Source organism: Lepidochelys olivacea (genome assembly GCF_965140295.1).
Source record: "Lepidochelys olivacea isolate rLepOli2 genome assembly, chromosome: 8".
NCBI classification, from domain to species: Eukaryota; Metazoa; Chordata; order Testudines; family Cheloniidae; genus Lepidochelys; species Lepidochelys olivacea.
The window spans coordinates 6076495-6091879 of record NC_140418.1 but is presented as its reverse complement, the minus strand read 5'-3'; the positions used below and the strand labels follow the sequence as shown (position 1 = coordinate 6091879).

The following is a 15385-nucleotide window of genomic DNA, read 5'->3' as shown; positions in this document are numbered from 1 at the left end:
TAAAAGTAGAAAATAACATGGACAAGGTGCAGCCAAATAGTTGGTATATATATGTCTATTATTATACACTTATCATCCTCATGGTAGTGAAGGCGGCCCTATCTTCTTCAGACACCCCAGCCGGTCCTAGGTTAGGTTTGCTTTCCCTGAACAGCTGCCTGCTCCTCTTGAACTAACTTTCCTCTAAGCTGTGCGGCAGCAGGGAGAGGCACCTCTCCCATGGCCCCCAGCCCCAGAACTTCCACGGCCGGGGAGAGGCAGCTCTTTTCCCCCTCCAGCCCCAGAGCTGCCGCGGCTGGGGAGAGGTGGCCACCTCCCTTCCAGCCCCAGGGCAGCCTGCACCTCAAACCCCTCATCCTTGACACCCATCCCAGAGCACGCACTCCCAGCCAGAGCCCTCATCTCCCTACATCCCAAGCCTCTGCTTGAGCCCCCTCCGCACCCTGAACCCCTCAGCCCTACCCCCGCCACACATCACCTCCCTATTGGTGCACATAATAAAATTAATTCCTCACATGCATGGGAAAAATTAGAGGGAACATTGCTTTTGAGTCCCCTTTTAAACTTCCATAGTCTTTGACTTTGATTTCCAGGCTTTTTACATCCTAGAATTGTCTATTAATGCCCCAGTGTGTTTATCATCAGGTGTCCTATCTTGAGCCATTCTGTTTCCTTCCTGCTTGTTTTCCTTCTATATTACCACAGTAAATATTCCAATTTACCAGGTAAACCAATAGTATTCATGAAGTATTGTAGAGCAGCTCCAAGCCCATAAGTCTGTTTGTAATTGTGATCTGTTGTTCTCAAGTTGGCCTCCAAAAAACTTTCTCAAATCCACAGCTAGATGCAGTTGCTAGCCTTTTGTTTGGCTTTAATTTGGCCTTATTGATCCTGTCAGCCATAATGAAGCAAGGTATAGCTGTTTGTTTGGCCTGAATAGCATTTTTCCTTTCTGCTTCAGGAATCCTTTAAAAAGCTGTACAGTGTCTCATTGCTTTCTGCTGAGTTTTATGGGTTATGTCATAGTCCTCTCTGTTGCCTACAGGTGTGTGCTTGCTATTATGGTAGAATGGCTTTTATGATTGCAACAGTAGTTCCATTTTGACAGGCGTGTCAAACCTTTATTTTTAAAAATTATATGTATGTCAAAGCAAATATGAACCTAGTACTTGAATTTTCCATATTGGAGATGAGTTTATAGGTTTTTCCTCATAGAATAGGAAATAGTTGCCAATCGCTGTGGCCCAGATCCCTAGGTTTGGCCAAACTGCTTAGTGCAGTACATGGAATGGGGGGTAAAAAGTGGTACAAAGCAACCTCTCCACTCCCTTGATCCTCTGCTTGACTGGAGGCCAAACCAGTCCTATCCTAGCTTAGGACAGCCTCAACTACAAATTTGCTTTAAGTTGCATCACCTAGTGTGGTGATTCTTTGGAGTGCAGCACATGCTAGTATTCTCCCCTCATGGCCTGCCCAAGAATGTCCCTTTTGCTTGGGGGCTGAGTGTAGAAGCAACTTGGCTGCTTTTGTGCCACCCAGAGGTTCCCTCTGTTGGGCAGTTGCTACTTCTGCACTGCCAGAGTGTCACAGGAGGGGCAGAACTGTGACCAGGATCTTTCACTGTGGCTGTAAACTCTTCATAATCATGGAATGTTTTGCTCTGGGACTGAATATAACGGAACCAACTTCTTATTCCTGCTTGCCTCCAGGGTTCTGTTGCAAATAAGTTTTATGTCCATAACGACATCTTCCGCTACCAAGATGAGGTTTTTGGTGATTCGGACACTGAGCCTCCAGAGGGTAAGTAAGTACCAGGAGCCTGGAGAATTCTACTGGTGGCAGCTTTTGTGGCATTAGTGGGCATAGTAAGCAACTCTCAATTCTCAGGCTAGAGGAGATTCTTCTGTTACGAGAGGCATATTTGCAGTAAATTCAAATTGTCTCCTGTGTTGTGTTTTTTTTTCCCCTTGTCCCTTTTCTACTGCTGGTACTTCAGCATGGGCTGTTGGAATACAGCTGCTGCAGTTGCTGTCACAGTCCTCCTTCCTACAGTGATATTCAAATAAAAATTCCCCCAAAATATATGTATTTATGAAAGAATCCCTTTGTTGAGCTTGGACAGTGTGATGGGTGTGACTTGAGTTCTCCTTCTTCCCTAACCCACTCTAGAATCTGAGGAGGAGGTGGAGGAACCTGAGGAAAGACAGCAGACCCCTGAGACGGTTGATGATCCCGGTGCGTACTACGAGCAGTCTGTCAGGTAAAAAGACTATACTTTTACTATGGGGAAGTCGAACCTTGAGCGTTGCGATCTCTTTAAGGACCAGGTCTGGAGTCAGATGTGAAGAGAAGTCAGGAATGAACATGTTTTATCTCTAGAAGTCGGGCTTCTGCTGCAGCAGCTGCAGCATCAACATTGTTAAATGATACACTATTAGCTGTGAGGCTGAGACTGACGTTCTACAGAATAACCTGTAACTCGCGTCCCCTGGAAGTATATACCAATTTAAGTGAATTTTGCTATGCCCTAGTACTTTGCATTGTATTTTGCATACCTGGGTTATAAGCATGCCTTCAGTATGGTTCTTGATCCAAATTTGAAAAGCAAGATTGTTCCCATTCATGATGTTTTTCTGTAGCAATGACTTGGAGGAACAGCTGGAGGAGCCAGTAGTGGATCCAGAACCTGAGCCTGAACCAGAGCCTGAACCGGAGCCAGAACCAGAAGTGCAGGAAGAAAAATCTGAGCCAGTATTGGAGGAAACTGTTCCTGAGGAGACTGTGGAAAAGAGTCCTTCTCCAGTCCCTGCAGACCCTGCTCCTGTGGTGCAAGAGGATTCCAGGGTAATGAAATGAGTGACTTTCACTGTATTGTTTAATCAATAGAATCATAGAATATCAGGGTTGGAAGGGACCTCAGGAGGTCATCTAGTCCAACCCCCTGCTCAAAAGCAGGACCAATCCCCAATTAAATCATCCCAGCCAGGGCTCTGTCAAGCCTGACCTTAAAAACCTCTAAGGAAGGAGATTCTACCACCTCCCTAGGTAACCCATTCCGGTGTTTCACCACCCTCCTAGTGAAAAAGTTTTTCCTAATATCCAACCTAAACGTCCCCCACTGCAACTTGAGACCATTACTCCTCGTTCTGTCATCTGCTACCACTGAGAATAGTCTAGAACCATCCTCTCTGGAACCACCTCTCAGGTAGTTGAAAGCAGTGGTAGTTGAAAGCATATGTTCATCATCTTTTTTTTTTCTTCTTCCTCTTCCTTATGTATAACACACCAAAATCTTTACTCTGGCAAGATGGGGGTAGCTGGATGAGAGGTATCCAAATTCTTTTGCATATGACTTTTCTCTCCTGCTCCTGAATTGTCCTTTTCACCTCAAATTGAGGTTCTCCACAGAAAAACAATGGGTCAATTAGCTGGTTGCTGGTATCTCAATAGGAGGACACATTATCAAGGCCCTCTGTTTTGTACCTGTTCAGTTTGCTCCAGAAACTGGCTTGAATTTGTCCTTGACTTTTTTTTTTTTTTCCCCCAATAAATTGAATGCTTATGGTGAGGCTTGGAAGAATTATGTTTTTATTGGTTGTTAATAATCGAAATTTAGGCAAAGTAAGAAAAATACTGCTTGAGAACTTACTAGAATTTGATTTCAGCATCATTACTTTTGTGTTTTGACATGTGATATTGTGTGTTAACGGTTATTAAGCTTGAACTCTTTGAATCTCAACGTCTACTGTCGTTAAATAAGCGTCTTCCCCTTGTAATTTCCCACAACTGGGAACATTTAATTGGGTACAAGGAATCTTAAAATGCACTTTGTGCATTTGGGAAAATTTAATAAGCATCGAAAGGCACTAAATTTTTGTTTTTCTTTTGAAGTCAAACTCTGCCCAGCCAACTTACGGCTGTGAAGGCATCTTTCCAAATATGATTTAGGGTGTAACCCCTGCAGTGATGAGTCTAACAATAGCCCCAGTTCTGTGCTGCATCCCTGCCTATTTATGCAGTGTTCAGGGGTTAGAAACAGCTTGATTCCCCCATTGTAGCAGGGGAGGGGGATCTATGGGTGCCACAAGTCTAGTATAGTAGCCCTAGGAATGAGACCGTGTGTGGCTCTAATGCTCTGCACTCTGTTTTTCTGAGTTGGGATGGTTCATAGGCAGCTGTGGGGAAATGGCTGAGGGCTGGATCCAGAACTCAGAAGGCTCAAAGGTGTCTTTAAAGCTGTTACCACCACCTCAACTGTCACTCCTGAGAGGCACAGTTCAGGGTCTGGGCCTCTTGTTAGAAGTAGAACTGCAGGCCTTGAGTTACTTAGTAACACTGTTCATTCCTTTAGACATTTTCGTGGGCGTCTGTAACCAGCAAGAATCTCCCACCCAGTGGAGCTGTTCCAGTATTGGGAATACCACCTCATGTTGTGAAAGTACCAGCCTCACAAGTAGGAATACTGCACGAATCACAGAATACTTGGGGACCTGGGTGAAAATATGCAGTAGAAATTCCCTGCTTATAGCATGGATTTTAGGATTCTTCATGGGGTTTTGCAATTGTTAGGGGTTTTGTAAATAACCATTTAAACAAAAATCACATTTGTAACCCTTGTAGCTGGAAAGAAAACCTCCATCAATATGGACCAAATGTGCTCACAGTGTGTATTGAGTATGTCTGCCTTGAAAAACATACGCAAAAATCTAGTGAGGGCAGTTCTACAGAGCTTGGGCAAACTTGCCAAGTTAGAGGTACTAAAATCTTTCAGCCATGATTAGGCAAGATACATTTCATCTCCCTTTCCAACATTATGTAGCACCAGGGTACATTTTATTGAATGAGGGATAACTATTAAAAGTCTAGCACTATACAATAAAAACAGAACAGCATTTCATTTTGAAGTTACAAGTATAACTTGAGCTGAAATGCATTCTGTTGCCACTGATGAAAAGAACTGCTAATCTTTTGCAAATTGGAAATTATCTCAGTATAATCGAAAATTTGATAGTAAGCTCTGAAAAATGAACTTTGCTACTAGCCTTGCCTGTTTTTACTTATCACTTATTGCTTGTTCATTTCTGCAGCCCCGTCCTGAATCCAAGCCTGAATCCCAGACTCCACCACAGAGGCCTCAGAGGGATCAGAGGGTGAGGGAGCAACGAACAAGCATCCCACCGCAAAGAGGGCCTAGACCAAGTAAGAAAAGCTAGAAGAGCATAAGTACTTCACTTTTTTTCCCATTTCTATCTCCTTTTAATTGCCTAAGGAGCCATGAAGCACTCAATGTACGATGTGCTGATTAGTGTTGTTTTTTTCAGTTCTTAATGATAGATATTCTAAGTCACTTCTGCTGCTGTTGATGTTTTAGCTGATCTGGTCCTGAACCTCTGATTTAGAAATGAACTTTCACAAATATAAAAAAGTTTGTAGTATTTAGATGGGTTTTTTTTTGTTTTTAGGTTTGCTCATCAGTGTGAGTTTCTAATGCATGGCTGTTGTGAAAATTATTGAAATTCCACTAGAACTTGAGACTGAATCTTATTGCTTGCCAGTTACTCTGATGATTAGGACTGTTCAGGTATTATGCATGCTGTTTGGCTTTAAGCAAGTTTGTTTGTTTTAAGTTCGTGAAGGTGAGCAGGGTGACATGGAAACTAGACGGATTGTTAGGTACCCAGACAGTCATCAGCTATTTGTTGGAAACCTTCCTCATGATGTGGATAAAACTGAACTGAAGGACTTCTTCCAAAGTAAGTTGCTGACTTTGCTTTGTTCACCACAAAGTTTTGGGGCTGCAACCATAAGCACATGTCTGTTTCTGCAGAACATTCTAATGTGTGACCAAAGAACTTGGCTCCTCTCTTGCAGATTATGGGAACGTTGTGGAACTCCGCATCAACAGTGGTGGGAAGCTCCCTAACTTTGGGTTTGTGGTATTTGATGATCCTGAACCGGTTCAGAAGATCCTTAGCAATAGGGTAAGGTGGCGGTGTTTGGACTAGCAGAGATTTGATTCTGCGAAGTAACGTTTTTGAATCCGTTCCTCTCTGTTAATGGTGGGCAATGTCTGTCTGTCCCTTAAGAAGAAGGGATGTTCTTTTAGCCCCTCTCTTCTTCCTCTGCTCCCAGTTTACGTCCATAAATGAACCACTCTGAATAAGTGTGATTTACGTGTTCACACTGTTTGGAAATTAACACATGCAGTTGGCCAAATTTAATGCTGAAGCAAACTAGTATTTTACAAACCTAAACAGTTAACTAGTAAGCATTAGTCTTATTGTTTAACCAAACCTAACTGTTAGCCCCCGGACCCTGCTGGCCGCCTGCCCGCCCAAGGCCCTGCCAGCTGCCTGCTCCAGGAGCAGTTCCTCTCCCTTTAATTGGTTAACCATTTAAATGACATAATTTTAATAGTTTAAACAGTTAACTTTTAAAATGGATGTTTACATCCCTAAAGCAAACCAAAAGAGAGAGAAAACTGCCATGGAGAAAACAGAGCCCAAATAAAGAAGCGTTGAAAAAGTGGGGGGAACCATGTTTGTGTTTGCTTTGAAGAAGGAATTTACATCCTAAACAGGCTGGGTGCAGAGTCACCTGCTCTCAGCCTGGCCACAGCCACTATGAATGTAAAAGGTTATAGCTAGTGACCCCATGGAGATTGTTGTGTATGTGGTAGATCTAAACACTTTGCACCCACGCACATCTGCGCCTGTACAGCAAGCCGTTAGAGAGTTCGCAGCAGTCGGGCACTTCTCTTCCTCCCTCACCCCTTTGGTGTGACCCCACACTTACAGGCTTTTGGAGAGGAGTGGCCAGTCCGTGGCCCTTTCTGTATTATATCTGTTTATATCATTTTGTGCTCTTTTCCTGCAAGTCTCAAATCTGCAGGCTCTAGGGAATGTTTGTGTCAGACTTAAAGTATAATTAACTGTGATGCTCTCCTTCTTGATAATATAAGACAGTAGTGGGGCTTTATGTGTATATTTAACCCACAGCTGAACAGTTCAAATATCTTTTACTTCTAATAATTCAGAACCCTTATTTTCATCTGTAATTTAACTTTAGTTATCTGTATTGATCTTCTCCAGCGATCATGCACAGTATGCTGGACACAAGCACGTTTCCTTTAATTCTAGACCGGTTCTTGCAACAATACGATCTCTGCTACATTACAAATACTGCGTATTGGAATTTAAAGATTACTAGTAATCTTTATCAACCAGAGAGCTAAACCTGCTTGCTAGCAGTTCCTGTGAAAGGGAGGCCCTGCCAGTGGAGTCTAGGGGCAAAGTGACAGAGAGCTACTTAAACCCTATTCCCATACCTGGTTGTTGGGAAGGGTGTTGGTACCCCCATGCCAGGGTATTGGCTCGGGAGCTCCGTGAGAACTGATCATCAAGTGGGAATCTTAGCTGAAAAGCTTTCTGCTTGTCACTGGCAAGAGGAATTCTTCAAGCCGCCTTTATATATTACAGCATCCAGAATAACTCATGGTCTCTAATGAGGTATAATTGGTATATGTATGAAGGAACCTTCACTCTTGAATTTCTTAGCTTTTTGTAGACTTAATTCCTCAGCCTTATGTGGCAGTAGCTTATTTACATATTATGCTAACGGGGCGTGTGTTCTGATTGGCCTCTTCTCTCCTTCAGTGAAATTTGCCAACTCAAGGTTTGTCTACACAGTGAGTTACTGTGTGGCAAGCCAGGCAGCGCACTGTGCGTTAACTCACCATGTGGACACTGCTGCAGCCCACTGAACGTCCCAAAGTGTGGCTGTGTACTATGGTAGTTCTCTTGCTGCCATATAGACAAGCCCTCAGTAACTCCTCATCATAGCAATACAAAATGCTGCTATACTGAAAGTGAAGGATTTCACCAGATTGCATGGAGGGTGCAGTATGGGCCTCTGAGCTGCTTCAAATCAGAAGAAAAGTCAACCGGAACACTATAGCAGTGATCTTAATGGTTTTTTCATTGTATTAAAGTGTGTCAGTGAAACCAAGCTCATCTTATCTAACCACTTGCCAGGAAAGGTGGAGCATGTAAAGTGTTCAACTGCCTGAGAAGTCACAGTTGATCCATCCTTCCAATTGTTTGAACAGTCACACACCTCTCCTCCCCCCCCCCCCAGCCTTCTCCTGCCACCCCCAAAAATGTGTGGCTGAGTACACAACTGAGATAGTGGTTTTTTTTTTTTTTTTTAACCTGTAAATAGGTAGCTGCCATGAGCTTTATTTCCTTCTTTCTTGTCTTGCTCCTGTTCCTAATACTAATCCCATTGAAGGGAACAGCATAAATTTACCCAGGTGAAAGGCTTTGTTGGAGAGTTACAGCTGCATTGTTAATGCTGGTAAATCTCTTTTCTTTCTCTTGCAGCCCATCATGTTCAGGGGGGAGGTGCGTTTGAACGTGGAGGAGAAGAAAACACGAGCTGCCAGGGAGGGTGACCGCAGAGACAACAGACCACGTGGACCTGGAGGCACTCGGGGAGGGCTGGGGGGTGGGATTCGAGGGCCTCCACGTGGAGGCATGTCTCAGAAACCAGGATTTGGAGCTGGAAGGGGCATCGGGCAACGTCAGTGAATGCATCAAGGATGTTGGCATGGTGGCACAAACCCTTGTTCCTGCAGATTTGTGAATTTCAGCCTTGGGTATCTTGGAATGTGGCCCTAGCCTGTTATAGACTGCTACGTTTGATACTATTTTGGCCCCTTTTTGTTTGTTGTTATGGTTTTGTGATTTTTTTTTTTTCCTAGTCCTTGTCCCAGATTCCAGCTTTGTGGAACAATATTTTAGGAAAAGTGGATTTTAAAAAGAAAAGAACTGAAGTTCCTTGCTCACTGCAAACTTAACGGACTGGATTTTTTTTTTTTTTTGTACCAGTGGTCTTTCCTAAAGGAATGTGTGGTTGGTTTTTTTGTTTTTGTTTTTTCCCTCTCTATACTGAAATTGTGTGCGTTTCAGTCAGTGGAATAATCTTTCACCTGCATGTGTTCAAGAGCCTGTAGGAAAACCTAGCACTTGGCAAGCATTTCAAGGCAGGAGAAACTATTGTTTGTCCCTTGAGGGTCATGTGCACATCCTCTGGTCTGGCCATGTTGCCACTTGGAAAATTGACATTCACTCTTCTCTCTGTGGCGCTGTAAAGTGGAATAAAGGGTATCCATAGAATCTTTTTTCTTTTGATACATGATCACGAAAAGGAATTCTAACTACTGTTTTACCACTTACAAATTTTGGATTGTGGGATAGGTTTTAATGTCTAGAACTTGACTCTTAAAACATTTTTCCTGAACTTGTGAAATTTTTTATTGAAATAGGGAGTTTTTTTCATGTTTTAGTTTGTATTTGTAAAAAAAGAAAAAAGAAAAAAAAGAAAAAAAAAGCAAAATTGTTGTGCCTTCTATTTATCTCTCATTCCAGTCTTGGCAAATTGTTAAAAAAATAAAAAAAAGTCTAGATTTGCTTTATCAAGTGGAGTATGTTGGAATTCTTGTGGAGGGGTGAGTTTCCCCTCCATTCCTCCCATCACTATCTTTGTCGAAGATAACGACAAAATGTTCTTTGGAAACTGAAGCAACCTCTGCTGTGGCAGTAGGTAGAGATGTCTAATATTATAAAGCACGTTGGTGGTTGGCTGAATGTTTGCTTTATCCAGCTGACTGAAAAGTTACGTGATTTTGTAACAACTCCCATTGTGACTAGAAAACTGTGGTTGTGGATATCTTTATTGTTGAAATGTAAATGACCTTTTTAGGATTGTGTACGCTTACTCTGTTCTTTATTATGGGGGGGCTGCTTTTGCAGTTTGGGCATTAGTTTAGAAACTCCCCTGTCCCAGAGGTGAAACTACCTAGATCAGATGCAGCCTCTGACAATTATGCTAGAGGTGTACTGATTGCTTATCAATTGCTGGTATATACTCCTGGTATTGAATAAGTATCTTTTTCATTCTCAGATTCAACTAAAATTGAAAATAAAAGGCAAGACTGTGTGTACAATTTTTATTACAGCAGTCTTAAAGGATTCTGGGGAACAGCTTGCTATTTTAGTAATTAACTTTCATTGTATAGAAAAACATCTGGAAGAAAATTGCAATCTTGCTTCCAGTTTAATACCAGAAGCCACTGCGGTCCGCTTAGAGCGGTGGCTCAATGCACCACCACCTTACATTGATATGAAGTGACTGGATGGTACATCAAGCTCATATGCCCCCTGCAGTATCTGCATCACAGTGGGCACCCCGGAGAGCTTATTAGTAATTGTCTTTCATGTGAACCAGGAGTCAGTGTGTCTAAGTTCTGGGTTTTTTAATGCAGGATCTGTGCAGATGTGATGTAATGGCATATACATATCTCGTGGCCTCTGACACATTCCGCTTTACAAACTAGAACAGAGCTGTCTGGCCAGGGGGAGGTCACTGTAAACCATACCAGAAAAAGTTACTTGTGAGAGTTGGTGTAGTTTAAACAGTCCAGACCTCACTAAAGTCATCGGAAGCTTTTGTCAGAGACTTCAATATTTGTTTAAAAACTGTTGTTCAACCCACCTCTCCTCAAACATTTTACGGACTGACTTGACTTTTTTTTCACCTGCTCCCAAAAGTATAGAGGCACGTCCTGGCACTTGAGTGGAGCTAACTGTAATGGCTATCCTGGCAGTGTGCCACCTTAGTGCACGGACATAAAGGAAATGTACAGTTCCCTCTTGCGGTAATAACTGGTAGTGTCTATTCTAAATGCTTTTCCCAACTTCAGATCAGGAAAACATAGTTTCTACCATTGCCAAGGGGTTAAGTGCAGGTCCTTTCCTGAAGTCTTCCCACTGGTGTTCTTTCTTTGCTTTTCATACCTACAGCTCCATAACGATGGGTACGTATAATATACTGCGGAGGGGAAGGAGAATGTCCTCTGCTGAGGAGAAATCAGACTCTAGCAACAGATACTGCACTTCAGATTATCAAAGCTTCAGTAAATAGCACCTTTGCCTTGCACATGCCAAAACTGTGAACACCTCTCCACTCGTTAAACGAGTACTTCCTCAAAGGGATTTTGTCATGGCTTTTGACTCAAAATATAATTTCGGGAAGGCAGTGGAGAAGACTTGCAAAGCCTAAGTGATTTTGTGTTTGCTCTCTCTGTTTAGACAGCCAGTCTTCTGTGGTGTGAACCACGTCATTGTTATAGTGCGAGAAGAACACCAGGAGGCAAAACTGATCAGATATTTGTCATAGTCTAAGGTGAATGAAATGCAGAAATTAAGTCTTGCATCTTTTTCATGTGTTTTTGTTATCGGAGAAGTGTTACTTCTTCTTAAAAAGAAGTTTATGCCGACAGCATCTCAGACTCTATGAATTCATGATTAAGGCTACAATTTTCACATGGAGGTCACGATATTCACAGTAACAATCAGAATGAAGTCTGTGATGAGCCCACCTTGCACCCAAGGGTCCGGCTCATCCCTGTAAGTGTTGCGACCTGGTACGCGTTGCAGTGTCCCTCAGTTTGGGCGTGTCTGCTCCTCTGTTCATCTGTGGCAGGGTGAACGTGCCAAACCTGAGTGGCACTGTGACTGCATAGGTCTGCTCCCAATGCCTTTCTGGTAGAGAGGAAGTACTTGTTCCAAGTGAACAGGCCCCTTTGTTTAGTAAGGTGGCAGCAGGCCTTCATAAGCCCTGCTCTGAAGGGTTCCTGAGGTTCCAGACTTCTACAAAAATGAAGTGGGGTGTTAAACAGCCTTCCTTTCTCTAGGTTAGAGGTAACAAATGCATAGTCACTTTCCCAGGGAGCAGGCATTTGTGTAGAATTAACACTAGTGCCAAGAATATAAACGTACCTATTTTGCCTTCTACCTGCTGGTCTAGCCCATATGCATTTATCCCTGTACTATCAAGTCCCCATTGTAAGGAATGGAGGGCATGTCCCCATGCTTCAGTTCTAATCTCTGTACATAAATGTACCTGAATCAGAGCTTTCTAGACGTATCAGGAGGGGAACAGTAAATCCCCCAAGAATAAAGGTTTTTGGTCAACTCTAAACTCTCTCTTCAGTCAAATGTCTTGGTCTTTTGTAATTTTTTTCTCCTCAGCTGAGGGGGAAACATAATGTTTTTTTTTAAACTAGCAAGCTATGCTCTGAGTTCGACTTTGAGTTCTAACTGAAGAGGGATGGAACTGATGACTAGCTAAAGTAGGGGTTTTCAAACTGGGGGTCAGGACCCCTCAGGGGGTTGGAAGGTTATTACATGGGGGGTTGCAAGCTGTCATCCTCCACCCCAAATCCTGCTTTGCATCCAGCATTTATAATGGTGTTAAATATATAAAAAAGTGTTTAATTTATAATGGGGGGGTCACACTTGGAGGTTTGCTGTGTGAAAGGGGTCACCAGTCCAAAAGTTGGAGAACTACTGGGCTAAACGGTGTTTCTATAAATGATTCTGCTGTTATGAGCCTTAGTCTGCAACTGTGCTAAGGCTCTCTAGTATGCAGCCCCTGTTTTCAGCGGACAAGCATAGCCAAGAGGCTTAACCCCCTCTCGTATGCCAACAATTTTTGTTGGTCCCTTGAGTGGTAAGATGGATTTCAGTGCATGAAACGCTGTCCCTGATTCTCCTCCGGAGGTCGGCTGTGCTGCGTCTGCTTGTAGAAGGTGCAGTGCCTTGAATGAATAGCGTGGTTGTCCTGAAGAGAAGCAGCTGGAGCTATAAAATCACAACGTGTGTCTGGCTGACATTTGTCTTGGCTCAGAAAAAGTTACTACCTGTCTCTGCGCCTTGTAGCATGAGCCTCCAGAGAGTAAAGAGCCAGCCGTCCCTGTCATGCTTCTTGCCGCCAATGTTCATTTGCGGGGCGGGGACAACTGCAGCATTGAACTGGAAAGAAATAGCTGATCCTGAATATTCCTCACTTACCTCCTCCCCTTCCTGGAAAGGGTTTCTCTGTCAGGATGGCTAGTCATGGAAAACTTAGTGTCTGGGCATTCTATTTCCTCCACATGTCTCAAAGAGAGCCAGAAAATTTCCAGTTAAAGACTTGGTGTTTTGTAGCTTCATGTAGCTCTCCCTACATGCTGGTGCCCATGGCTGAAAATACTAGCAACTTGCCTAATCACTTCCTGTTAAAGCATTTCCAGCTTCCTCCTGTCCTTGTTTCACTTTCCAGCAATACCTTTCTCAGCCTGCCTGGTAACTGAAAAACTACCGCCTTAGGACTTCTGGGAAACTTACTTGAGTGTTCTCTGGTTAAGGCCGGCTACATAATAATTGGATTTCATAGTGAACTTCTTGACATGCCTAATCACAAATACATTTTACTAAGTGGCATGTTTCTTTAACGTAAATAAGCTTTAAAACGGGGGGTGAGGCTGAAAATGGCCTGCATTGGGGAAGCAACAGTGCATTGTAGAAGCTGGCCATGGCCCTCTTTTTCACAGTTATTTCCAGTCTTGGTTAAGCATGTACCATGTACTGCCTGACGAATAGCAACTCAATCCTTAGTTGCCTTATCAAGCATTAAAGAGAAATATTTTGTGTCCCTCCTGTCTTGTTTCTCTCTGTCTCCAGTTTGAGGAAATTGCTTGAATCAGGCCTTTTAAAAAGCCTTAGGTGCTGCATGGATCGCTTCATCCAATGCAATGTACAAGCAGTGTAATGCAACAGTTCTCAGAAGGGTAGCTAAAAAGCGATTTCCCCCTCCTCCCCCCCGGCAAGTCGGTGGACTATAGCGTCTATGCAGAAACACAGTTCCCTAGAACAAGAAGGTAACATACTGCAGTGCCAAGAACCATACTTCAACTCCCATGAGAACTTAGAGAGTTGAGCAATACGAAAGAAATAACATATTTCCTAGTAAATCATTTCTAAAGTATTGTTTTCAGGCTCCAGCCTATTCTAAAGGCAAGAAAAATGTGCCCAACCTGCCTTCTGGACACCAGTTGACGATGGTTGCAAAAGCAAAGCCATTTTGACACTTAACAGTACAGGGCACACTCACCTGTGTTCAACAGTGTAAAAAGTTACTCCTTTTAGTAGGTGCCCTAATAACACCTCATCCTAAATCCTGCTAGAGTCGGTTTGTGTGGTGTAAAACAGAGAGATTCATAGATATTAAGGTCAGAAGAGACCATTATGATCATCTAGTCTGACCTCCTGCACAACGCAGGCTACAGAATCGCACCCACCCACTCCTGCGAAAGACCTCTCACCTATGTCTGTGCTATTGAAGTCCTCAAATCATGGTTTAAAGACTTCAAGGAGCAGAGAATCCTCCAGCAAGTGACCTGTGCCCTATGCTACGGAGGAAGGCGAAAAACCTCCAGGGCCTCTTCCCTTTTCCTCCCTGACCCAAATATGGCAATCAGCTAAACCCTGAGCATATGGGCAAGATTCACCAGCCAGATACTACAGAAAATTCTTCCCTGGGTAACTCCGATCCCACCCCATCTACCATCCCATCACAAACTATTCCTGAACTGCTACAGCCCTACTAATGTCCAAAGCAGCAAACAAGGTTTGGGGATCTGGATAGTTTGGTTCTATCTGTACTGCAAGGGCAAACACTAGGCTTACCATTGTTGTTAGGAACTGCAGTGTAGATGAGGGCTCAAAGGGAAGCAGTATGAGAAGATTTCCCTCGCACGCACTCTCAAACCTAGAGTACACAATAAAATGATCCTACTACTTAAATGTCCATGAAATACTAAAGGAGCGCAGCATTTCGCAGCTATTAGCACTGGCTTTAAAATGACATCTCGGGTACTAAAAATCCACCGAAAGCAAATTTCAGAAAACTTTTATTTTGTTTGTTTTTAATTGGAATCGGCATGAATGTATGGTTCAATAAATATATATATTTTTATATACACTTACAACAGAAATCTTACAGTCCATCTTCAAACGGCTGGAATAGAACTTTTTTTAAATTTTGTTTTTACAAGCCAAAAAAGTAATCTGCCATTGCTCATGTGCTCATGCAAATTGTACTTGTATAAGTTATAGGTTTGTTTTATCATGACGTAAAAATGTTACTCTTAAGGAAGCGGTTGCTTTGCACTCTGTGCCCTTTATAGCAAAACACGTCCTTAAATGGAGCAATAAGGCCAGACCAATTGTATCAATATAGACAAATACATTTCACATAGAAAAGACAGGGAGGTCACTTTTTTTTTCCTTTTTTTTTTTTTTAAGAGGGGCAGGGGAGAAGAGAAATGTATGCAAGCATGTTTTTTTCTGTCTAGACCAGTTTTCACTTCTTGGAAAACTCAGCCCCTTTCAGTGAGAGTCAGTACCTCTTACGGTATTTCTGTATTTCTCTAGTCCTGCTTTTGTTCTTGATGACAGCAGCATGAAAACTAGTTTCTGCTCCTGCTTGTTTCTTTCCTGAC

The 15385-nt window shown here is 42.9% G+C and overlaps 1 protein-coding gene across 2 annotated transcripts in view; it reads left to right on the top strand.

Moving 5' to 3' along the window:
* Nucleotides 1-9339, top strand: part of G3BP1 (G3BP stress granule assembly factor 1) — a 34309-nt gene extending 24970 nt beyond the window's left edge. Inside the window, exons 5-12 of one of the 2 annotated variants that reach the window (XM_084636170.1) lie at nucleotides 1710-1800; nucleotides 2170-2260; nucleotides 2640-2844; nucleotides 4352-4453; nucleotides 5088-5199; nucleotides 5628-5753; nucleotides 5872-5981; nucleotides 8382-9339. In XM_084636170.1, coding sequence (XP_084492296.1) covers nucleotides 1710-1800; nucleotides 2170-2260; nucleotides 2640-2844; nucleotides 4352-4453; nucleotides 5088-5199; nucleotides 5628-5753; nucleotides 5872-5981; nucleotides 8382-8588 — 1044 coding nt within the window. In that variant the 3' untranslated portion in view covers nucleotides 8589-9339. Of the gene's footprint in view, nucleotides 1-1709; nucleotides 1801-2169; nucleotides 2261-2639; nucleotides 2845-4351; nucleotides 4454-5087; nucleotides 5200-5627; nucleotides 5754-5850; nucleotides 5982-8381 lie in introns of both variants that reach the window. The other variant, XM_084636169.1, reaches the window with a different exon arrangement.
* Nucleotides 9340-15385: the final 6046 nt, after the last annotated feature.